We start from the raw sequence: 26,366 nt of genomic DNA, 5'->3' as shown, positions 1-26,366 counted from the left end.
TTGATATTACGTCCTTTATCGTCTTTCGTTGACTTTTCTTCCGCGTCTCTGAATTTCGGATCTGTTTCATGCATTCAAACTACCCTTTATCTCGATTGTATCTGAAATTTTTATTTCGATTTTGCATATTGGATACGGACTGCGTGTCTTATATATATTTTATTTTTTTATAATATCTTCTTTTCTCTATCGGTGTTAATTATAAGAGAATAATTTCTCTTCTGGCTTGTATTTCGTTTCGCTTTGTGTATGTTCTTTATGCTTGGAATCGCAAATGTTTCTTTTAGCATTTAAAGAGGCTCGTTTTTTGGCTCGAAGATCGTGCTTTAAAGCCAAAAGCCGTTCTTTGACTTTTTACAGAAACTTTTTACATAAAAAAGATAGACTTTTTCTATTGTATATGTGAGCATTCTTCTTTCTCCTTTTATTTTGTACATATTTTCCGATTGTTTTTTTGGCTCGCGCAACGAGCTCCTATTTAAGAATAGTTATTTACTTCATTTTTTTTTTTATTTAGAAATAAAAGTGGACTTTCTCGAACTTCATCCATATAAATTCCTTCCTTCTCTACAATAATATCTTATCATTGACTATGCATCTCTCTCTTTCCTTTCTCTATCATTCAATGTTCCTTTTCTTTTTCCTCATCATATACTTAGGTTCTCTATCTTTCGTTTTTCTTCTTTTCTCTCTTCTCTCCTTCCTTCGGCTTTCTTTTCTCTCTACATAACAAATGTCTGTCACGTAATGCTCGCCATCGCCATCACCGTTGATCTAATCGTAGTCGTGATAGAGTGCTTTTTAGACCGGCTCTTTGCAAACTTAATAACATAAAGCGCCGTCTCTCCTCTGCAACCATCATTTGACCGCCGTAGATCTTTTCCCCTTTGTTCGTCTTCTCCTCATGACTCTGGCTCCCTCTCGTTTCAACATTTTCCTCATCATCTTTCCCTCCATTCTGCTTTACTCTTTACTCGACTCCTTCGTCCTTCTTTCTTTTTTCTTCTTTCATTGCCTTTCTCCTCTTTTTCTCTCTCGCTAATTTCGACGTTTGCTTACCTCTTTCCTACCCCTCTCTCTTTCTCTTTCCCTTCGGCTTTTCCACCTCCTACCGACATCATCCCCTACTTTTATCATTTCTCCCTACCACAGCAGAATCGCAGTCGGCACGTCGGCAGGATGGTCGCAGTTTGAACACGCCAGCTTGCGGATCACAAAGGATCTGTCCGTCCGCTGCTTTCACCCTCGCAGACGATTCCTCTTCTCGTTCCTTTGAGCGCCCTCCGGCCTCTCTCTCTCTCTCTCTCTCTCTCTCTACCTTCCTCTAATTTCCCTTCTCCTGTTTTCCTTCTTTCACTCTTCCTCTTTCCCCGTACTTGTCTCTTCTCAAGTTATTCGCTAGCGCGCTAGTTTATTCCGTGTGACGTTTGTTCCGTGCGGTCGAACATCGCTCGATTTACTCACCAAGTGGATACGGCGCGTCACTGATCAGACGAACGGACAATATCGTCGGGCTCCCCGTGTCGTTACACACGGCACGTCGTAGCGAGATGGCTCTTGGACAGATCAAGGAGTCGCGACCACGCACTGGTTGATAGGAGGTTAGTCCACATATACATAAATATTTGCTTTTAGCTAGCGCAGACAACTCTTCTTGGGGTGAGTGATTGTGCGCGCTCAAAGGAGATAGCGAATTACTGGAATAGCCGTTGTGCTCCAAATCCTTCGACGGCAAAGGACAGCACACACATACGACACACCCAGCCACCAAACGTACGTGCACTTTCGAGCGTGTCTAGGGCAACGGCGAGCCGTGCTTCGGAAGCCGCGCGTTCGACGCTGCTAGATCAATAACATGCCGCGAGGAAAACTCGTTCGCGCGAAAGCTTCTCGCTCGGCCAGGAGTTCACGTCGCACCGCGATCTCGTTTGCGTAGAGCGGTTTCGAGAGCGCGATAATCATCGTGTTAAAACGTATCGGTGACGTGTCATTCGTTGTCGTGTTGTGATGACAGCCTTTGGTAAATCTATATCTATAAATCTATATATATATATATATATATATATATATATATTAATCTATATCTATTATAATTTTTAATTTATTTGATAACTAATTGCTGGTGAATAATAATGGTGGATAAATTGTTATTTAATTCATATTAATTGATAGTAGTCTTTAGTCGATGATTTAACTCCATGCTAATTAAGGCTAATCCTTCAAGAGAAATGCTAAAATTGATAATCTAATTAATATATGTCAGTTTGTGTTAGTTCTGAATTTAGGATTCTGTAACTGATTAGTTAGTTTATGATTTATTATAGCAATAAATTGCTGAAGCTTCAACGAGCCAATTTCGAATGAGGCGAGTTGGATGAGGAAGTCGTATTCCGCATCGGCGAGTTAGGAAGGACGCACGTAGCGGTGGTGTGTCATAGTAAATCGAGGCGGCTATCGATTTTTTTACGTATGTGTCTCGTCGTCGGCTTGAATGTCGAGGATGAACGGAAACGTTGCGGTTGATATCGGCATCCGATGAACGCAAAAGCCGATCAAATAATGAGATTATGTTCCAATGCAAAATAAAAATGCACTTTTATATGACAGTTAATATAGTAGTGCATCAAATAAGTTATATGTGCAGTCGTAATTAAAGATTTAATAGCGTGTTTAAGTGTGCGAAAAGTCAAACTAGCATATTATTCAAATTTTAAGCAAATTCTATTTCTTGTTGATAATTTTTATTTCAAAATTAAATGCAAATATGTAGAATTTTCCAAAATTATAATGACGTATTCCTTGATTAATTCGAAGATCTTAGTTTTTAGAAAGATTAACATTAACAATTTGCTGCAAGGCATCTTTCTCTTCAGCTATTTTAGTATTTATTAAACAAAGTTCGGCAATCGCTATTTCATGATAGCTATAAAACGTTCTAATTTATTAAAAAAACTAACTTTTTCAATATTTAATGTATACCTGAAATTTTTGTTATAAAAAAGAGATAAAAATAAAGATTTTTTCAGAGATAGAAGACATTAAAGTAAACTTTACTTTTTTTAAAATATATCTTCAATTTTCCAAAAAAATGTCTATTAGATTTATTAAATAATTATAAATGGCTAAACTAAACTAAACTAAAATAACTTGGTTTAATCGATTTCAGATTCGGCAATTAATTAAAATGTACCATAATTAGAATTGACTTTTTTATGGATTCTAATTTCTATGTACAAATTTGCTAGCTATTGTGGAATTACGTGAATATATAAAAATCATTTTACTGATTATCTTGTTATTATTAAATATTAAGTAATACAGTTTTACAAAACGAACAAAACGAGCATCAAACCAGGATTTCAAAAATAATAGACGATTAAGTCACTTTTTCTGTCTTTTCTTGCAATATATGCATGCAAAAATGAAAATGAAATACATGTGGTGCTTTTTGTTCATTTGAAATTGAATTATTGAACAATTTTTTATATTTAATAATTTTTATATTTAATAATATCTAAATTCCAAAGTTGTTATTAAAACTATCAAAATAGTATGTTATACATATAATAATAGTATAAACTACTAAAAAATACTTATATAATTGTATTGTGCAGTAAATTTATTTTTAGAAAATGTCTTGATATTTCTTCGCAGTCATTACAGACAAAAATAATAAAATATTGAAAATGTTATTTTAAAACTATGACATTAAAATTATTATTACTGTATGATATTTTCATAATAAAAAATATTTTGATTTGTGCAAAAAATAAATTTTTTTCATTGCACAAAAAGAGCTTAATATTCAAATTACTGCACATATACAAGAAGACACATATGTGCGCGTTAATGCAAACTATAAAATGTTGGATTCGTATATATAAATAACGCGAAAAAATCTAGTTGGGCACAATGAATTTTTGCATTGTGGAATTTTGCATTGTTGAAACCTGAACGTAACACAATGTGAAATAGATTACACAAGTAAAAATACATTAATAAAAATCAAAATATTCTTTTGTACGGTTCGATAAAGGTAGTACTCCATGATGTACCTGTTTAATCTTGATAAAAAAGCGTGACCTCGTAAAAATAATATCGCAGGTTTTATGGCTGGGTCTGACTTTCACCTTCTTACTCTGTGTATTCTAGCTACAATTAATGTAGAATCCGGCTATGTAAAAAGAAACAGGAAGAGATGCGATTTTATCCTAGAAATAATCATTCTGTCATATTTTCGTGTGCTTCAAATAATTTTCTATCTTCTCTTTCTATTCTATTCTTATTTTTACGTTTTTGTCACAAATAACGCATTTCTATTATAAAAATTTATAATTTTTTTTTTAATAAATATATATAAAAAATCAAGCAAAGATGCGACAAGTGAAATATTCGTTCGTCTATGAGGTTGTCATGGAAATGGGATTGATGGAGGCGACGTATGCTACGATAATAAGTGGATCAATGAACGCCATATTTAATAAGCGCAGATAAAGGAGCGCATCAATATCGAGCTGAAAGCATTGGCACATGCCTGGAAATTCGATTGACACGGCATTTCCAATCACTGGTCGAAGAGCCAACTCTATTGGAAATGGTAACAAAATTTTTGATGAAAGTGATGTTTTAAAAAGCTGCTACAAGCATTACGAGAGCATGCTGCATTTAGTACTGAGTGTTTGTTTGCTATGTGATAAGACTAAGGTATTTTTTTGTCAAATTTATTTCACTATTAATTTTATATTTACATTTTTTCGAGTTTTTTAAATTGAATATTTAAACTAAAAAAAAAAAATGTTGACCAATAATTTGTACTAGAAATTATTTGCTATTTTAATGAAATCCTAAGTTTTTGAATCCTATTTAAGAATATCAAAGTATTTCAGTCTGTTTTATAAATTTTTAATTAAATATTATTTCTCTCAAATATTAAAAGCTGTAAAAAGAAACAATTATCTCGAAATTTTTTTCTAAAACATTGAATATATTTTTCTTTCAAAGAAAGCATTGTTTAAATTAATTTCAGATATTTTTGACATATTTGTGCTTTAACACCAGAATGCAAATTTCTCTTTTCAGCAAATACAAAGTTTGATAAAATGTCTACTTTTTTAATTTTTTGAATTTAATCACGCATAATAATTATTTAGTTTTTTAATTGCTTAATATTATCAAAATTTACTCTTTATTTATCGAAAAATTGATGGAACGTGAAAAATGTGTATTGTTAGTGCGCTGGTAATGAATTAACTGAAGAATAGCTTATTGATGTCGTATAAATACAGCGAAATTTTCATCTACAAATTTTTATATAAAATCAATAATATAATATTATCGAAAATACTGATTAATATAGAATTCAAAAAAAAGTTTTGTTTACGTCAATTTTATCAAATTTATCAATTTTATCAAATCTAATTTTTAGGAAGATATAAAGTTTCCTATCAAGGAATATATCAGAAAATGCAATTAGGGAATCGTAAAAAACCGATTTTAATTTTAATGACAGATGATAATTTTGAACGGATTTGGTAATGAATTTAAATTTATAGACCTAAATTATAATATTATGTGTCAATTAATTTTTTTTCACCATACAAATGGTTAATAAAACATTTTTATTACAAATATAAAATTGTAACATACGATTCCAAGATGGCACAAATATTTCGTTATATAAGACTTTGAGCTATAATTCCAATGTAAATCCGGTTCTAAACCCGTTTGAAAAATGTTTGGGAGCCACTAATTGTCAAAACCGAACGTTACAAAATATGTGTAACACACAAATACATAGACAGCATTGGTTATCGATCTCTTCACGTATAAGTTTGGTAGAAATTTTGCGTCGCGGCTGCAGCGGAAACGTCCCGGATCCTCTTCTTTCTTCTTCTCCTTCTCGTAATACCATTTCGAAACTCGTCCCCGTGGGACGCGTTTACGTGATCCAATAAGTTAATCGCCCGTACCGATACCTATACCGTTGTTCGGTCGCGTTGCGCTTACATGCGGGATTAGTATCTTAACTTGATAAACTCCGCGTTGTGTTACGTAATCCGCTTCCGACCATTTTCACACTTAACCCGCAAAATCGGCTCGCTTATATTTTTTTTCTTCCCCATTTTTAACATTGCCGAATATTATTTGTGAGCGCTTATCTGGGTTTGAACTGAGATATCGTTTATCAGGTGGTAGCATCACAAATATCTTCACACATTTTGCAAAGAGTGTACAGAGTTTTCCAGAATGAGCAAAAAAAAAAAATGCGTATTCTGTGACAAAATTCAAGTTAGACTTTTAGCAAAAAAAAAAAAAATTGTTAACGTTCGCTTATTTCAATTTCTCCGCGATGATAATTTCTAAATTTATTTGTATTACTGTATACACGGACTTCTATACATATATTAGGCCTAGAATTTTAACAGCGATGTGAAAGGTAAAGCCAGAACAGCTATTTACAATTGGGCAGAATGTAGATACATATATATATATATATATATAAATTGAGTTAATACACACTTACATCCTGACACTTACATATATGTATATATAATATACATTTTCAATCTGCCCAATTGTAAATGGCTGTCTTTGTTTCACATGTCATTTATGAGACCTAGCTGTGCTAGCAGTATGGATATAACATACTCATACATACATTAGAAGTCTGTGACTATATATTTAACATTGGGGAAACGTGAACATCGTAATCAATAGGCAAACCTCATAGCAGAACTCCTATAAATCATATTAACTAGTTTTTTTTACTTATTCCGCATTTAATCAACTTGTCATCTGATCATTCAAATGCAAATTTGGATATATTTAACTATAATTTATATTCAACTATAATCAATCAAATTTATTCAGATTACTGTCTACAATATTAACTTTATAAATAAAAATATCTCATAAAATACAAAGCGTTTCATGTATTTCTTGTATCGTATCGTTACAAATCTTTTCGGGCTATTTCGACTGATTACGTTATTATGCTAAATTCCGTTATGTTAGACAACTCTTAACATCGTTACATATTCATCGTGTGTATGTATAGATAAAGGTAGCGCGTATCCGATAACAGTTACACGCTTTACCACATAGCAATCCGCTTTTACATTTCGAACCGACAGTATACTTCACTTTCTCGGCCCAGAAATCACGCGTGCGTTCTGTATCAACGTTACAACGGCGGAAACATTTGCATTTCTGGGTTAGACATTAACACGCCCGTATATACGTGCCTTTGTACGCAAAATGAACGCGTATATTGTTACAATGAGTAACGATCATCATGAGAGAACGTCGCCGATCACATACTGGTTCACATTATTCCATTCGAAAATTAAACCAGGAATCATAATTCATGTAGTCTCTATTCTATGAATTCAATGACATGAGCTGTACCAAGAAGCAGTATGTTATCATAATGTTGCGTTATAAAAATACTTTATTTCTTTTTCAGTCCTTCCTTTCGCCGTTATATATTTTTTCGCGACCGTTGAGATTGATAAATTTATTATACATTTTTCAATAATTATTTGAACTAATTTTCTTTCTCTGTGGTTAAGACCTTTTTGAGATTATTTATTTTAAGAGAAAAAAGGGCAAAACATGAGATAAATTTTTGATATTTTACTGGATAAGAAAAGATTAAACATGTCACAAGAAAATACTTTCTCTTAAATATCTTTATATCCTATAAACATGCAATGAATGATATTATTTTTCTTTTTCTACTTACGTAACTGTCTGATGTTCAAATCTGCTCTTTTCTAGGGAAAAATCTGCTAGGACGATTACAACGAAATAGAATTGTAGAATATAATTAGATAACAAGAGAATCTTGACAGACGGAAAGCAATCTGAAAAAGAAACATAGTAACGTTAATCTAAAAAAAAATATTTTTTCATCATATTTAATAAATAGATATTTAATATAAAACACGTTATAAAAAGTTGCATCAATAGTTAAAAAAAAAAATTCTAAAAATTAATTTCTCAAGAAATATACTTTTCTACAAATTTGATAAATCTTCAAGGTTTTTAAAGCCCCGGCTTTTAATCCTTTCAAGGCTCCGTTAATTATAAAACAAAAGATATATACACATGCGTAAACACGCGTACGAAATGAATCAGATATTTAGCTCGAACAGAAAAGGAAGTCGGAAAGACGGCCGGAAACAATCGATATGTTTGCACTATGACGGCCACGCATGTCTTTCCTCAGCTCCAGTTCGTTTCCTATATTTGTGTTGAAAACGCGCAGCGTTGCACCCGGAAATCGATTGTCGCGTCTGGAAAAATTCCAAACGAGAGAAAGAGGAAAACACACATACATCCGGACAAGTATATCTCTCTCTTCTTTCTGATCGGAGAATCTGATCGCAGGTGCGCTTTCGTGTGTTGGAAAATGGGTTCTCTTTCTCTCTTCCATATGTGGTTACTTCGCTCTGATTTCGCCAGCCGGAAACTCCTTATCGACGGCTTCTGCGCGGTTAAGTTTCACGACATATAGTTGTCGCAAGCCAAGTTTCCTTGCAGTGCCAGCAGTAGAGCTCGACACGCTAACCGATACGTGATGCACTTGCTGTCGAGAAAATATTATCCGCGAAAACCATTTGTAAATTTGTGCAAATTATACGAGCATATTGTAAATAATAAAATTATTTTAAAAATTAGTTAATTTCTGCAGAAATTATTGTGAACATATTTGACGAGTGTGAATTTGACACAATGTCAAATGAGCGACAGAAAAGTATACAGTGCTAGATAAATTTGGATGCCGCATGTTTTCAATAAATAAATTTTTAATAAATAAATTTATAATAGTAAACAAATTTTATCAAATTATTTTTGTTATTAAAAAGAAAAACAAATACAAGATGGCTCGGTTATTGGAAAATCGGATCAAGTCCTGTGCGATAAAGCAATTCGTCCGTCAATTTTATTTGTGAAATTAATTCTTCGACAGATACAAGCGATGAACATTTCTCAATTGACAAAGACGAAGCTTGTAATAAATCATCTATGTTTCGTAGCACGTGTCTGCATGCATCAGCTCATTTACTTGTCAGAGAACATTATGCCATTGAGAAGGAAGCACCGGTAGTACCACCCATCTCAAAACATCTCATTCGCAACCAGATCTATCCGCTGATGCAATTACACCGACGCATAATGACGCAATACGTAATAACATTGAAGCGATGTTAAGTTAAAATCTATTAGTCGACTTAAGAATTTCATCGGTGAAATTATAGCTCGATTCTATCGCCCAGTTTCCATTCGTACTATAATAATTAATTAAAATTTATTTTAAAAAAAACACCAAAGTGTTGTGTATAAATATCATTAATTTAAGTTTTAATATAATATGAATACAAGTTAATTAAAATTTATTTAAAAAAAACACCAAAGTGTTGTGTATAAATGTCATTAATTTGAATTTTAAGATATTATAAATAGAATATCAAGATTTACAAAAGAAAAAAAAAAAACAAAATATACGCTAATTGAAAAATAATTGTCTTGTATAAAAATGTGTGTCCCAAATGTAAATCTAAAATAGTCATTTAAACTGCAAAAAAATGTAAATATGTACTTCTCTTTTTTTTCTCTCTCTTTCTTTCTCTCTCTTTCTTTCTCTATCTTTATCTCCCTTTCTTTATTGCGAGTAAAGTTAAGAGAAAAGAGATAGAAATATAATTTTACATATTTTGTTTTATTACATTTATTCTCGACATTAATTAAACAGATTTCATTCTGGAAGTTTACTAAATAATAAATTAAATATTGAAATAATAAATATATAAGATAAATTTAATATGGAAATATGGCATATCTCGGATATTTTTTCATTGATTCGGTATCGTTACAGGTTCGTAGAATTTATGGAATATGACTTGTCCATAAATCCGCGATACATTTGTAAAAACACTGCATTTGAATATGTTGCGCATTTTTACACATTGATACATCTTTCCGATATTAGCTGAAAAGCTTATCTCTCGCAGGATGGAACGCAGTTTAAATCGAATATGACGTATCGCGTGCATTGTGTAATGACACGAGAGAGTGAGTGTGCATGTGTATGAGTATGTATGTGTGGATGAAATACTATTACATATACTGATCAAAAAGCCAGTGCAATTATCGATGAACTTGTATCACGCGTACGAAGAGGTTAAATGCAATTAAGCTTTACCACTAACTCACGATCTGTTCTGCGCGAAATTGGAATGTATTATGTTGTCAGTAAATACGGGAACGGATTTATTCTATTAAAAAGTTCAATAAATTCGTTCTATAAACAAAAGATACTTGGCAGTCGTTAAATTCTGCAATTCAAAACAATGAATTTTTAATGAAATTCAGATGAAAATTCATAAACCGAGAAAACTGTTGTGCGTATTCTGAAACTCTTATAAACTAGAATAACAACTTTTCGTACTCTCTAGTATTTGTTATTATTCTTAAATGTTTAAGTAATAACCTTCAATATATATACTATAATAAACTACTAAAGACTGCTTAAAGATTATTAACATATTCAAGATATATTATATCTTTTATAAATATTAATTAACTTAATGTATCATAAAATGATATCATCCTTCTAATTATGTTTCCTCTTTACATAATTACAATAGAAAAATAACATACAAATATAATTATTTTATTCATTCCATTTTCAATCATTCTAGATCGTTTATTCGTAAATCTTTAAATCACTGAATATTCAGATCTCTGGCGCTTTAAATTTCCAGATTATACATTTTAAATCCTATAGTCGCATAAAATTCGTATATCTCTTTCGCACAAAAACCTTTAGTCTTTGTATGCACCGACCGCTATAAATTCTCGTAAAAGAGTCGATTCGAGCCCTGAAGTAATCCGATAGCATTTTAAGAGAGGCGAGAGAGGACTTTTCAAGCGATCAATTATAATTAAAGGAGAATTATTCGCCAAAGTCGTTCGTACGAAGTGGATTCCGTTACTTCGCAAGTATCCTTATAAGCCGATAAATTCAGCTGCCTTCCTCCTCGACAAATTGCAAGAATTAAATCTCTGTTTCTGCGAGAACAGCGTGACTGATTTTTCCGCGGTCATTTTTGCCAAGCCAGCTGTGAACGCGTTTCGACGCCGAAAATATTTATCCTCTATCCTTTAAGTTTTTGGTTCAGTTACCTTAATTGGCGAATGAAATTAAGTGACTCCAAAGGCTTTCGCGTCTAAGGCTTTTGGAGCTTTCGGTGGCAATGAAAGCTCATGATGCCGAAAGCTAGCGGATTGCAAATTGCTATTTCTCGCGTGATGGCGCAACGGGATTAGGATAAACAATTTTCTTCGCTTTTGCGTACAACGGTCTGCAATTACGCGAGAAATAGCTCACGTCGAATTGCCCCTTTGTGCAAAAAATCGAATGGAAATTGCGTGCAGATACTCGCCGCTGTGTCTGACACGCAATTTCTGTGCTTATGTTAAACACGATGAACGTAATAATCGCGACGGTTAATCCAACGGTGACCCTAATTCGCCCTTATACTTAATTAGAAATTCTTAATTTAATAATTAAACTCGCTGTACGCTTTAACGAAATAATTCGGTACTGTGTAAGAGAAAGGAAATTATAGCAGTTTTACTTTCTAATATAAAATACATTAATCTTTAGCTGAATTTTAAGCTGTAGTTTAATGCAATTAGTTATTGAAGTGAATGAGTTTTATTGTAGTCCTATATTATTACAATTGGCTGCAATATAATTCTATTTTTATATTGATCATATGCAGTTAAATATAAAAAATGCTAAATAAAAAATGTTAAACATAAAAATATTAAAAATTTTTCCCCTCTTGATTAAAACTAAATATTATTAAAAACTATAAAAAAAAATATTATATGCGAAGAAAGTTTCTAAAAAATTCAAAGATGTTTTTTTTTTTTGCAGCCACGTTTTCAATTATGCAATTTTGTTAAATAAAATGCAAAATATAAAACCGGAGAAAAAAGGGCACAGAAATATTATCTCGTGGAAAATGACAATATCAAGTTTTTCTTTTTTCCCTAAAATACTGGAGATCATTGTTGCAATGCAATTACAGCTGTTCATATCTTCTTAACATTTATGAATTCTTTTTCCTAGCACAGTTATCTAATTAATATCATATTTATCCTTATCATTATTATATTTATTATTTTATAATATTATCTTTATCATACTTATTTTGATTGTAATCATAAAAATGAATACAATTTCTCTCTTTTTCAGTTTAAAAGAGCATAATCAATACTACCGAAGGCAGAACACGACGGCTCCGTGACCACGTGAAGCGGCTGGGCCTCCTGTGACAGGGGGTTCGAGGACCGCGTGCGCACCCTCTTAGAGCGTTCTTAGACGATGATAGACCCAAGTTCGTCCGAGGAGGAGAGCGAGGAGGATCAGAACACTCACCATGGTGGTGGCGGTGGCGGTGGCCGTGCAGGCAGTGGTAGCTCTCACGGCTCTCGTCGACATCCTAGCAGCATCGGCAGCGGTCCAGGTTCCGGTAGCGTCGGCTCGCTCGCTTCGGGCCTCACAGCTTCCCCTGGCGGACCGAACCATGTGGGTCCTTCGAGCACTGCAGGCGTCCATGGATCCGGAAGTCGAGCGATCGTGGGGCCGCAAGACACCGCCGGGCCTGGCTTGGACGTGCCTAATCTCTCCAGCGCCAGGAATTCCCTGTCGCCATCGATGAGCGCGACTCAAGATGCAATTAATTATGCTCAGAGGCCCACTAGTCCATCTCCCTCTGTCGCCAGCGAGAAAACGGAAGCGGAACTGCAAGTACGAACACAAATATACCCAATAATTTCTTTCTATTCTCGCTTCTCATCAAAAAGTCTCTTTTTGGTTGTCACAATTATTTTCAGATACTAAAAAAATATATTTATAGTTAAAATATACAATATATATATATATATATATATATATATATATATATATATATATATGCATGAAATAAAAAAAATTAAATATACATATATTATAACATATAATATATTAGATATTTTTTTATGTAAAAGAGAAATGATATAGGGAATGGTAGGAAATGTCAATAAAAACTATTAAACTGCAATTGACTGAAATTATAAGAAATGTTTTGCTTAGACCAATTTCTTTCGTGAGGAGAAATTTAATGATAATTTTTCCAACATTACAGCATCGCTTCATCGATACAAATTTTTTAATTTTTTTTTAGGATAAGCAAGAAAGGGAAGAAGAGGAAAGAAAAACCCGGATACAGCTTTATGTCTTCATATCTAGATGCATCGCTTATCCGTTCAATGCCAAGCAACCGATGGATATGACGCGAAGGCAAATGAAAGTGACGAAACAACAATTGGAGACCATATGTTCTCGTTTTCAGGTAAACAGACAAATACATTTTTTTTTCTAGGAAAGAAATTATTTAATTTTTACTACTAAATATAAAAATAATATAAAAATATAGAATAAAATGTTATATATATAAAAACCTATTGATAAGATATTAAATCTGTATTACACATTATTGCTGTCAATCTTTTATTTATGTTTTACTAAATCAGAATATTGTTTAAAATGCATTATGTATTTAACATTTTACGGAGTAAGAGAAACCTTTCGTGGCGAATGGCCGTTTATCGAAGCCTTATGCAGTCTTATATGTATCTATCATGTAACCTTCACCTTCATTGCTCTTACAATATCGAAGCTACGATCGCATTAAATTATTGGCCGTTATAAATATAGATTGTTTCCCTTATATACGATGATCATGTCTCACATCTTACATTGTGCTTTGTTAGATGTATATTAATTTTTTCCTGCATTTATCATCATGCAAAAAAACAGATTTATATATTTAAATATTTCTCACATGCAGGAATATAATTATGTCATGCAAGACTACATCACGTATGTAATGTTTGATCTATTCAGCAAATATGAGGCTGTTATCGAATACCAAATATCAATCAAAGAATCCATTTAGAATTATGTAGATATTGTGTGCAGCTCTACAAAAGGTTTTACAATCTCGAAGAAAATTACACATTATATATGATGTATGATCGTGTAAAATGTGTCCGTATGAATTGCAGAGTTTTTTGAAGGGTGAGACGCAGATCATGGCTGACGAGGCGTTCCACAATGCTATACAGAATTACCACGACGTATTTCTCAAGTCGGATCGAGTGGTGCGAATGGTGCAGAGCGGTGCATGCTCCCAGCTCGACTTCCGCGAGGTGTTTAAGAAGAACATTGAGAAGCGTGTTCGGAGCCTCCCGGAAATCGACGGACTGAGCAAAGAGACTGTGCTTACGTCCTGGTTGGCCAAATTCGATTGCATTTTGAAAGGTACTGGTGACGAGGATACTAAACGGCCTTCCAGGATGCAACAGCAGTCTTTGAACTCGGAGCTGATACTGTCGAAGGAGCAGCTGTACGACATGTTTCAGCAGATTCTCGGCATCAAGAAGTTCGAGCACCAGCTTCTGTTCAACGCCCTCCTGTTGGACTCAGCCGACGAACAGGCTGCCGCCATCAGGAGGGAGCTGGACGGTCGCGTACAGAAAGTCAACGAGATGGAGAAGGTATTGTGACGGTCGCTTCTTCTTCTTTTCATTTTTGCTTTTATTTTACTTTAACAACTGTTTCATTTGGACATGGATACGTTTTCTCTCTGGTCTTATCGTCCACCGATTGCTTCTGCTCGTTCCTGAACACCGACCGTTCCTTCTCTATCCCTAGAACCGCAAGCTCATGCCCAGGTTCCTTCTGAAAGAGATGGAGTCGCTCTACATCGAGGAGCTCAAGTCGTCTATCAACCTGCTAATGGCTAATTTGGAGTCGTTACCGGTCTCCAAGGGTTCGATAGACAGCAAATACGGGCTGCAGAAGCTGAAGCGCTACAACCATCGTGGTGAGCGCTCCCGCTCCCGCTGTCAGGGCTCCCTCGCTAAACTGGAGGGCGACTCCGCCGATTCCGATCCCCAATTGACGAAAATGGACGTCGGCCTGACCTTCCAGCTGGAAGTAATCGTAATGGAGGTCAAAGGCCTCAAAAGCCTAGCACCCAATAGAATAGTTTATTGCACCATGGAGGTGGAAGGCGGCGAGAAGTTGCAGACCGATCAGGCAGAGGCCTCCAAGCCTATGTGAGTAGAGAAAAAAAAGTCGATCGCGACGATCAAAAGTCCGATTGCAATAGCCAATCGGAAGGGGGTCAGGACCGATCGCATCATTCTCGTCCACGGATCGTATTTATAGGTGGGACACTCAAGGTGACTTCACCACGATGCATCCGCTACCAGTAGTCAAGGTCAGACTGTACACAGAGAATCCGGCGATGCTGGCGCTCGAGGACAAGGAATTGGGCAAGGTGATTCTGCGACCTACTCCGTTATCTTCCAAGATGCCCGAGTGGCATCGTATGACTGTTCCGAAGAATTGCGCCGATCAGGATCTAAGGATAAAGATCGCCTGTCGCATGGACAAGCCGCTCAACATGAAACACTGCGGCTATCTGTACGCAATGGGCAAGTCCGTATGGAAAAAGTGGAAGAAGCGGTACTTTGTGTTGGTCCAGGTCTCGCAGTACACATTTGCGATGTGCTCGTACAAAGAAAAAAAAAGCGAGCCGTCGGAAATGATGCAGCTCGATGGCTATACAGTGGACTATATCGAGGCCGTTTCTGCTAATCTCATGGTCGGCATGGATTTAGAGGGCGGAAGGTAAATTTTCCTCCCCTCGCAGAGAGAGAGCGAGAAATACCTAAACCCCGCCATAGCAGCATGCTCGTAGTCGCGCAGAATCGCTAAAATACAAATTGCAATTGTTTGCCGTTACCAAACACGTTAATTATTATTTTTTATCTTATTAAATTTGTATTGAGATATTTTTATCATTAAGGGTAGAAATTTAATTAAATTCTTTTTATTTTCATGCAACCACACATTATCAAACATTTTTCGTAAATCAATAATTTTATGTTGATTTTGTAGTAAAAAGTAGAAAATTTTTTACAAGAGAATAAAGCTTAAGTTTTCTTAATTTTTTTGTATCTTCGATATCTTCTAATATGATCGAGCAAGATATTTCGCAGCTAGCTGGCAAAGATCGTGCGTCAAGTTCCGGTCGCACATTTGCACAATTCGCAGTTACGAATTGCGTATATCCGACAGGTACTTTTTCAACGCTGTACGCGAAGGCGACAATATAGTATATGCTTCGGACGACGAGAACGAATGTCACTTGTGGGTGATGGCGATGTACCGGGCGACCGGTCAATCGCACAAGCCCACCCCGCCGGTTTCTGTGGCCGACAAGAATTCTACTATCAGCAAAATCCAGGGCGATGCGGATCGTGCAAAGAAGCACGGCATGGAAGACTATATCAGTGCCGATCCTTGCAAATTCGACCACCATGTCCTATTCAAATATTTGCAAAACTTGATCCTGGATTACAGATTGAACGATCCGTATTGCTCGCTCGGATGGTTCTCGCCCGGTCAAGTTTTTGTGCTGGACGAGTATTGCGCCAGGTAATGAAGCTCGTATTTGTCAACCGAGTTAATCCGACCGTTTGCAGTATTTGTAGACATTTATAAACGTTGTTTATATAGAGACTGTCATTGTGTGCGATTTTAATTAAACACATTACAGTTCATAAGAAAAAAATAAGGAACATTGAGAAAAATCACAACACACACACACACACACACACACACACACACACACACACACACACACACACACACACACACACACACACACACACACATACATATACATATAAAATCAAAATATATAAAGTTAGTTTGTTTTATAAATTTTTTGTTTGCGATACCGATTTGAGAATCTGTTTTCTGATAATAGATACGGCGTGCGCGGATGCTTTCGGCATCTCTGCTATCTTCACGATCTGTTGGACAGAATCGATCGTGGACTTATGATAGATCCAACATTGATACACTTTAGCTTTGCCTTTTGTGCCACTCATGTCTACGGTAACACAACATCGGCCGATGGTGTGGGTTCGATAACTCATGAAGAGAAAGATAAGTTTCAGGATATCAAAGAACGACTCAGACAGATTCTTGAAAAGCAGATCACCAACTTTAGGTAAATAATTCTAATATTGTTTTCACATATTGTCTATGAGAATAATGTAGGTAATAATTATTATAAATAATTATTTTCATTCCCATTATTTAGCTGTAAAGCATTTTTTATAGCATTTGATTTATAAAAAAAATATATAATTTATATGATTCGTAATAATGTATATATAATATAAAAAAATATTTTTTTAATAAATTACCTTTTTCCAAAATTATTCTTTCTCTGTAATTTCTATAATAATTTACATAGGTTTATTGAAGTAAAAAATTAATTTGTGATAATATAGAGCTGTTATAATAAAAATATTCTTAAAATAGATTGACCAATAAATAAAACGTTTTCTCAAAATAAATTTTTCTCCAAAGATTAAAAAATCACGAATTGTATAATCTTCCTTGCAACAGATACAGTTTTCCATTCGGGCGTCCGGAAGGTGCATTGAAGGCGACTTTATCTCTGTTGGAACGTGTTCTCATGAAAGATAGCGTGACACCTGTGCCGCAAGAAGAAGTGAAAGCACTGATAAAAAATTGCCTGGAAACAGCAGCGTTGGTAAATTATACAAAACTGTCCGCAGAGGCGAAGATCGAAGACGATTTAAGCGGCGAGGTGTGCGTGCCTCCCAGTAAAAAGCTGGAGGATCTCATACACCTCGCCGAGCTGTGCGTGGACCTGTTGCAGCAAAATGAAGAGCATTATTCGGAGGTATTAGTTGGGTTTTTAGAACTGAGTGTCGATTCTCGGGGCTCTCGAGAGAGAGGGTCAGCATGCCTTGATATACGGATTTGGTAAGGGTCCGCCACCTCCTCAGAAGACAAAAGCGCGCCGTTCATTTCTTTTCGTCGTAGACTTTGATCGCGTAGGTGATCATATAGAAAGCTTCTGGTATCATCGAATTGCTTTCGTCTAGAGTAAAGTCTGCTAAAACGCAGACGTCGTAAATGTCCCATTGTTATCGAGAGATGTTCACTATTTTGCGGAAGAGCAAAAAAGCAAGTTTTTCTTTGTTTATATTGTCACGTTTTTTAATTTCTCACACATATCATATATATATATATATATATATATATATATATATATATATATATACATCTCCAAATATATCACATAACAATATAGGATAGATGTATCAGAAACAAATAATATCTGGTCCAACTTTATTCTTGTGTGTGTAAAATAATATAATTATATTTTTAAAGAAATATTTTTAAAACCAGTGATTTTTAATTATAATTTTTAAATATAAATTAAAATAATTATTTGTAAATTTTGTAATTTTGATTAATCTTATTTTAAAAGTGTTTTAAAAATAAAATTTTTGTTTAGCAAAGAAATCGAATTATTTACTGGTACATCTATTCTAGTACTTCACATATTGCTGCGTTTAATTTGAATTTAGTTTCATTTTCACTTCTCAGATATCTTCCGCAAATGAGGCAAATCTCATCGATATTCAATCGCGATATCTTGTTCAAGTTGATACTCACGAAAATTAGAGCTGCAGCAATCACTTGTCGCTTAGCGTCACGATTTTTACGATCGTTTTCACGCACATCGTGAAGTAGAAGTAGTGTCTTCTGGGTACTCGAGGGCCCCGTGCTCAGGGTGGCGTCCCCATCACCCCGAGCTAGAGGAAACATGCCCACCGTATATGTGCGACGTCCAATATTTTCACGATCCGCTCCTACTACACTGTACCGCAGGCGTTCGCCTGGTTTAGCGATCTTATGGTGGAGCACGCCGAGATCTTCTGGTCGCTATTCGCCGTCGACATGGATAAAGTCCTTGCGGAACAACCACCTGACACATGGGACAGTTTTCCGCTATTCCAAATAATGAACGATTATCTCAGGACTGACGGTAAGTTTATAAACCTTCTTTCAAGATCATTCCTTAACATTCTTAATTTTTTATTATTTTTTTCTTATTTCTTAGATATTTTTGAGACTTCATTACTTTGTGTACTTTTAGATATAAAGATTCTTTAGATGATGACAAAATTTAATTTGCACGCAGACAATTTGAAGAATGGAAGATTTCATCAGCATTTACGCGATACGTTCGCGCCATTAGTAGTGCGTTACGTTGATCTGATGGAGACGTCGATCGCTCAATCGATTCATAAAGGTTTCGAGAAAGAGCGATGGGAGATAAAAGGGAACGGCTGCGCCACTTCGGAGGATCTTTTTTGGAAGCTGGATGCATTGCAGTCGTTCATTGGCGGGCTGCATTGGCCCGATCAAGAGTTCAGGCAACATCTCGAACAGAGGCTGAAGCTGATGGCTTGCGACATGGTGGAGTCGTGCATACAGAGGACCGATGCGGCCTTCCAGCAGTGGCTGAAGAAAGGCGTCACCTTTATTTCGACCGATTACATCATACCGTCGGAAATGTGCGCTATGGTGAACGTTATTTTAGACGCCAAAAACCAGAGTTTTAAACTTTGTACTGTCGATGGTGTCGATGTGGTAAGTTTGATCGTTGGTCATTGAGCCGGTCCAACATTATATAATATTCCGCGATTTCATGAACACTTGCCTCAAAATATAATATTTTTACACAAAAAATATTTTATATATATGTATATATGTATATATATATATATATATAACAAAAGTTTATAAATATGGAATAAATAGAGCTGAGTGATTTATTTCAGCATGTGTCTATTATCGCATATTTTTATCGTATGATTAACATTTATATTTTTAGCATCAATATCATTCCAAGATTGATGACATGATTGAAAAGACTTCAGCAGGAATGACTCAAGGAATGATTAACAAGTTAATAACGGTACTGGAAGCGACACTCTCGAAGCTGTCTCGTTATGATGAGGGTTCGCTCATAGGCTCTCTTCTCAGTTTTACGGTATTTCGTTCTGCTCAATTATATATAGATTATCTATTATTTTCAATTTTATGATATTTTATACCAATCAATGATAGATTATTTATCAGAAAATCGAGGGGTAACTCAAGTGACAACATAAACTTGAAGAATTATCGAAATTTCTTTAACATCTCAATATCTAACAATTTGTTTTTAGAAGGTATCAGGAAGCGGGAAGGAAATGGGACAAGCCTATGTAAACTTCACGAGAAACTGTATGGATCAGATTCGCAGCAAAGTCCTCGACGAGTTGTGGATCTTGACTTTCTTCGAGGTAATAGTTAATAAAAACAAGACAAACAGAACTTTAATTCTAATAATGATTTATCTAAGGAAAAATTGACACATTATTAATACATTTGCGTTATTGGATGTAATTTAAATAAGTAAATTAAATTATTTTTATTTGTAGCAATGGTATACGGCGCAGATACAAATGTTGTGTAACTGGTTGTCCGACAGGCTCGATCATAGCCTGCATCTGTATCAGTGTACCTGCCTAGCTCACATCGTGAAAAAGATCTATTCCGACTTTGAGCTCCAGGGTGTCATGGAGGAGAAACTCAATACGAAGACATATCAGACTATAGACAAAAGAATGAAGACGGAAGAAGCAACTTGTGCCTTAACCATGAGCGCTCAGAATGAAGAGTAAGCTGTTTTAATTTTTCTAACAATAAACTTATATATATATATATATATATATATATATATATATATATATATCTAAGAGAACTTGCAAAAAAATATAAAAATATATATTTTTTTTTAATAAGATTTTTTCCATAGAAGATATAAAGAGAAAAAGAAAGAGAGAGAGAGAGAGCTGTTTTTTTTCATATAAATATTAATATTCATAATTTACTGAGTTACATTTATCCGAATTTTGCCATTTAGAAAATTTTAAGTTGAAAAATTATTAATTAATTTTTTTCTTTTTTACAGAGGGCTTTCGGAGAATGGCAATGACGACGAGGTTGAGAGACCTAAGACAAAAGTGACGATCGTTGAGACGACGGAAGACGCGAATTATGTAGCTAATCTGAGCAACGTCACCTCGAACGTTGTTGGCAAAGTCGGTAGTATGTTTGGCAGAGGCATTGGCGGTCTTTCTACAAAATTCGGCTCAGCCAGCAATTGGTTCTAGTTATTATTTCTAGTACTCTGCCAGTAAAAAAAACCTTACATTTGACTAGTACGTTCCTTCATCTAAATAAGAGGATGCGGAACGAGGCAAGATTTCTAAAGGAGTAGCCAGTACCTTATAGGCAGTACGATGATCTAGAGTTTTGTCCATATAAACGAATGATATGATTAAAACGATGCAATCGATCGGATCAGTTGGCTTTTATCGTCTCGCAAAATTGTTTCAATTTTATTGCGGATTTTCTTCGAGACTTTCGATTGTTTGGAATTAATACTGAAAAAATTACTTATTTATTGATCACGATTAAAAAAACTAATTGCTGATATATTTTCGTTTACTTAGGCATAATTTTTTTCCGATACTCAAATTTTCATTAATAATACATATTCTATTAATAATACATATTAGATGTAACGAGCATGCTAAGAATTACACGAACTTGTTTAATTGAATTGATTATGTTTGATCTCAGGTAATAACAAAAACATAGTCGAAATATATTTGGAAAGGCTGATTGTGTACGCAGGATATAGACAAGAGTAAACGCGTAGATATATTTAATCATATTACAAAGGTATATGTATATAAACGTACACATGCACACATATGCAACGTGTAATTATGAGATATTCGTACATTTTGTCGTGGTCTGCGTGTGTCAGACTAACGTCGTTAATATATATATATATATACATTAGCTGAATTGTTAGAACACAGAATATATAAAATTTTTCCTACTGTGTATCGCGAGTTGGTTTTGCGGATTTAGTTGTCGAAGGATAAAAGCAAAGGCAGGTATTTTGCATAACTGGAAGAGATTTTCGGGTCGATTGCAACGTTACTTGAGTGTGAAATACGGGGAAACGAGACAGGAATATTGAGAATTTTGAAACGGAAGAGAAAAAAAGGGAAGGAAAGGAATACGCGACTTGTCGAAATTGCTTATCGAGTTAATTTCGTGACCAACAATGCTTTCTCAACTGTTAGATACGATCACTGTTATCTTTTGGACGACCATTCGCCCGATACTCGAGCAGAATGTTCCTTTGTGATAAGAGATAAGATACACAAGTTGAGATTAAGATTTGTCGAGAAATATTTTATCTCTTCCGCAGTAAATTTAGGGTCGATTTTTCCAATGCAAAAATTAAAAATTTCATTGCAATTGAGCTTGTTAAAAATCTTTCAGAAATTAAAATTGATACTCAAAATTAATTCTCTAAAATTTAATCGATATAAAGTATCTTGCAAATTTTCGTCAAGGATCGATTCTATATTCATCTGTGTCTCAAGTATTTTTTGAAGCCCTGAGCTCTTTGTATAAGAATTGAGAGATATTGATTGTTATTCACATACATCGTGGCATATCAGATTGAAATGACTAATGCGTTTGATTTATGCAGTTAATTTATAATTCGTATTGAGAACTCAATTGATAAATTTCCTAAACGGCAATAAATAATAGATATCTCAGTGTATAGCGTTTAAAAGATTAATCGGGTTGTAATTTGTAATATATTATTGACGTAATCTTTCATAGATTTTTCCGATGGTACTATATTTATTAAACAGATACATAAAAAAGTTTAAGCATATTAACTAGTCGCGATCGAATGGTCGCCGACAACCATCAGAAGCAGTGAACGTAGTAGCACGTTGTGTTTCTTACCTGCATTATATTATTATGTAAATCTGTGCACAATATCGGTAATGTAATCGTATCGTCCGCGAACTGTATATACAAAGAAATTAATTGACTATTTATTTACGAACGAGAAAGAAAACACGAGTAACTATGCACAATGAAGAAACTTTATTGGCGAGAGTCCAGTCGAGAAAGATAATAAAAAAATTCGTAATTTATTAAAAAGCGTTAAAATTTTTATTTTAACATTACAAAAACAATAAAGGAAAAATTCTTTCTTTAATTAAAAATTGACCAAAAGGTAGAAATGGTTCGCCAGAATAAAGTTCTTCAATGTACATCAAACTGTGTGCTCGTTTGAGAATATTTCATTCTTAAGAGTAACTTTCGCGATGTTGTAAAATTTTCTAGCGGTTTCAAAATTTTGGGAGTAATTCTCAATCGGATCTGCTATAGATTTTTGCTGCCGGGGAAGTCACTTTTCAGAGAATTGAATACATAAACGAATCGCGCGTGGGTTGGGCACTGAATCGCTTTCGATTTTGCTCTAATTGCGCGTGGGGAGGAAATATATATCTTTTCTTTTTAATTGTTTATGTTTTTTTTGCCGTTGTCGTCGTTATGATACTAACGTCCTATAAAAGACAAGTGTTATGTAGGTTTACAATACAAGAGAGCCTTGTCCCTGGATCACGAGACGCATGTATATTTTCAACACTTCACGATATAATGTTCGTATATTAATGGATATTTATTCAGCTTGATATTGAAACTCTTGAAAGTGCATCAAACGCGAAAGTATAACAGCGAGGTAGGATGAAAAATGTACGTCCCTTAAGAATTTTAATTATTTTATATTTTATTTTATTTTTATTTCGTGTATAAATTTTTATTTGCGTGTTTCTATGTTTTTTAAAAAATGCGCGAGACAAATCCTAATCGCCTTTATAATCGAGCTCTTTGAGCTCTCTCTGTCTACCTCAAGTTCGAAAAATCATTCCATTGTATATGTAAAATAATTCCAGAATAAGATAATCGAGAAAAAAATTAATAAGTTGATATAAATACGAAGTTTGATTTGATTTTAAACTCATAATTGAGATAAAACTTGGTTTCTTGACAAATCAAATTTTAGAGATCTATATAGTTCTCATTCTAAATAAAAAATTACGCATTTCAGAGAATTATAATATCAAGTTTCTTATTAAAATCAATTTTCTTATTCATTGTCTAGTTAGCGGCGGATACATTTTTCATTCTACTTCGATGAGTAAGGCAGTATAAAATTAAAAATAAAAGAGGAGGATAAAAATACACATATAAACACACACAAATGTAGAACAGTCACGCAAACGCGAGGCGAGAGATTTACCATTCGTTTGTATATATTTTAGCGATGGCGAAACGGGAAAGAGTAAACTTTTTATATGACACAAAAATAACGGAGCATGAAAAAGGAACGTGTAAATTATCTCACGACTCGGCAGTTTCTGTATCGATGCAAATTTCTAAAGATGATGTTATACTTTTCATCGTCGACTTCCGAATTTGACAGAATATTTTTTGATGCATTGCACACATACAAATTTATAGAATAGGGCGACCAAAGGCGAGTTCCTTTTTTTCTCTCAATCTCTTATTTCTTTGTTTCTCTCTCTTTCTCTTTCCAATTATCTCTCTTTTTCTTTCTATCTTTTTCTCTCTCTCTCTCTCGCCAGAAATTGACAAGTGCATGTTAATTTGCTAAAGAATGAGATAAATACTCTCCATAAACAGATTTTTTTGATCTCGTTATATTGTGGATTTTTGACGTCTAAAGAAAGCAAAGTTCTATGTAGGGCACAGTTTTATAAATGTTATGTTATTTTTGACACGTCACGACTAGTAGTGACATTGGATTAAGACTATATTGTTACGCTCGATTTAATTGAGAAATCTTTTTTTTCCTCAATTGACGAAAATATAGCATAAAGTGCGTAATAACGCCTGATAGAAATGTCTTTATTTTTTGCTTCGGAAATTAATTTTTCCTCGTTTTTATATATTTATATTTTTTTTATCTCATTTCTCTTATTGTCTAGATGAGCTTTTGAAATTCACCGTAAGTTTTTACAGCCACAAATATAAAAAGATGTGAATTAAGAACAGTTTTTAATTTTTAATAATTAAAAAATTAATAATATTTAAAAAAAACTTGGCAAATTAAAGCCGCGAATGTATGTATGGTTTTCAAAATTTTATTTCTTTTAAATTTTTTAGTTTTAAATATATTTTGTTATATCAGAAATTTTTAATCTACTATGATGTTATGGAAATATTTAATAAAAATTTTATATTTAAGAGAAGAAACAAACAGAATATAAAAAAGGACAAAAAATATTCAGAAGCCTGATGAGCGCATTATTGCAATTGCTTGAATGTTTCGTCACTGATATCGCAATAACCAGCAAGTGCAGTGATACAATTGTATGATTTATCGCCACGATGATGTATAACAATACTGATTAAGTAAACGCGGCCTTACTACACACACCGTACATGATGATTTTCGTCGCGATCGTGACGAGATTCGTGACGAGAACGGAAGGTCAAGCGCGAGCGAAATTCATTTAAGTCCAAAGAAAGTGTAAGTGGGAAAAAAAAGAAAAGGAAAGAAAACACGTGAGAAATTTGAAACTTTATCAAAAGTAAAAAAAAAAAAATATCCAAATTATTAATACTATACTTACCAATGCTAACGACGTTAGAATTATTATGATTATCGTGGTTATTCTTACTATTGGTAATTCTCCTATACTCTACTAATTAGATTAGGACTGTTACAAAATGATCTCTCTCTCTTTTTATCTCACTCTTTCTGTCTATCTGTTTACCTATCTATCTATCGATTTATCGATCTATCTATCTATCTATTTCCGTCTCTATTTCACTATTCCGTTAATAGTAACTTTTCACCGATCGAACTTCGATACGAACACTTCTGTCGCCAGCTCTCTCTACCTTGTCTGTCTGCCTTTTTTACCTTTTCGTTTTTATCTTTGTCCTTGTGCCCGTTATCCCTGTTTTCTCTTCTCTTCAATTTCCTTTTTCTCCTTCTCTTTCCCTCTTTCTCTCTCTATCTATCTTTATCCATTTTGCGTTTAAACTGTGATTTTACTTGAATCGAAGAGATGGTCTTTTTACTCTAGCCAGTATTCTAGTCTCAATTTAACTTCTATTCAACTGTTGTTCTCTCGTTAATAAAAAGTCCGACGAAAAAACAGAACAAGATACAAAAAAAGATAATACATATCCTGATATTTTTTATTTCCTTCTCAATGATCGGCTCCAATAATCGGCATTTTATCAATATCATCCAATCATGCGTTTTATCACGAGGAAAAAAAAAGAGAACAGAAATCACTCGCTCTCATCGTTTGTCGCCAACACGATAAAGTCCGGAAGGAAGAGTATAAGCGGTAATATACGCATTTTTTGTAAATAATAATACAATCCACCATGCACACGCAATATGCATCTTCATCGTAACATCGTC

The 26,366-nt window shown here is 34.2% G+C and overlaps 1 protein-coding gene across 5 annotated transcripts; it reads left to right on the top strand.

The window, feature by feature from the left end:
- Positions 1 to 968: 968 nt before the first annotated feature.
- LOC126850756 (calcium-dependent secretion activator) lies at positions 969 to 26,120 on the top strand. Of its 5 annotated transcripts, none has more exons than XM_050594051.1 (15): positions 969 to 1,601; positions 12,272 to 12,826; positions 13,242 to 13,409; positions 14,125 to 14,616; positions 14,774 to 15,180; positions 15,293 to 15,757; positions 16,208 to 16,567; positions 16,902 to 17,147; positions 17,552 to 17,852; positions 18,851 to 19,007; positions 19,164 to 19,615; positions 19,860 to 20,018; positions 20,197 to 20,313; positions 20,452 to 20,690; positions 20,985 to 26,120. In XM_050594051.1, the coding sequence occupies exons 2-15, from the start codon at positions 12,401 to 12,403 to the stop codon at positions 21,184 to 21,186; spliced, it is 4,191 nt and encodes a 1,396-aa protein (XP_050450008.1). In that variant the 5' UTR covers positions 969 to 1,601; positions 12,272 to 12,400; the 3' UTR covers positions 21,187 to 26,120. The 5 variants fall into 5 exon arrangements, with proteins under 5 accessions (XP_050450008.1, XP_050450007.1, XP_050450004.1 ...); XM_050594050.1 differs by having other exon boundaries at positions 17,552 to 17,854; positions 18,841 to 19,007; positions 20,200 to 20,313; XM_050594047.1 differs by having other exon boundaries at positions 17,552 to 17,854; positions 18,841 to 19,007.
- The last annotated feature ends 246 nt before the right edge of the window (positions 26,121 to 26,366 follow it).

The sequence above is a fragment of the Cataglyphis hispanica genome, chromosome 7, assembly GCF_021464435.1.
Source record: "Cataglyphis hispanica isolate Lineage 1 chromosome 7, ULB_Chis1_1.0, whole genome shotgun sequence".
In the NCBI taxonomy this organism is placed as follows: domain Eukaryota; kingdom Metazoa; phylum Arthropoda; class Insecta; order Hymenoptera; family Formicidae; genus Cataglyphis; species Cataglyphis hispanica.
The sequence above is the reverse complement of the archived record's forward strand: the minus strand, read 5'-3'. Positions and strand labels throughout refer to the sequence as shown.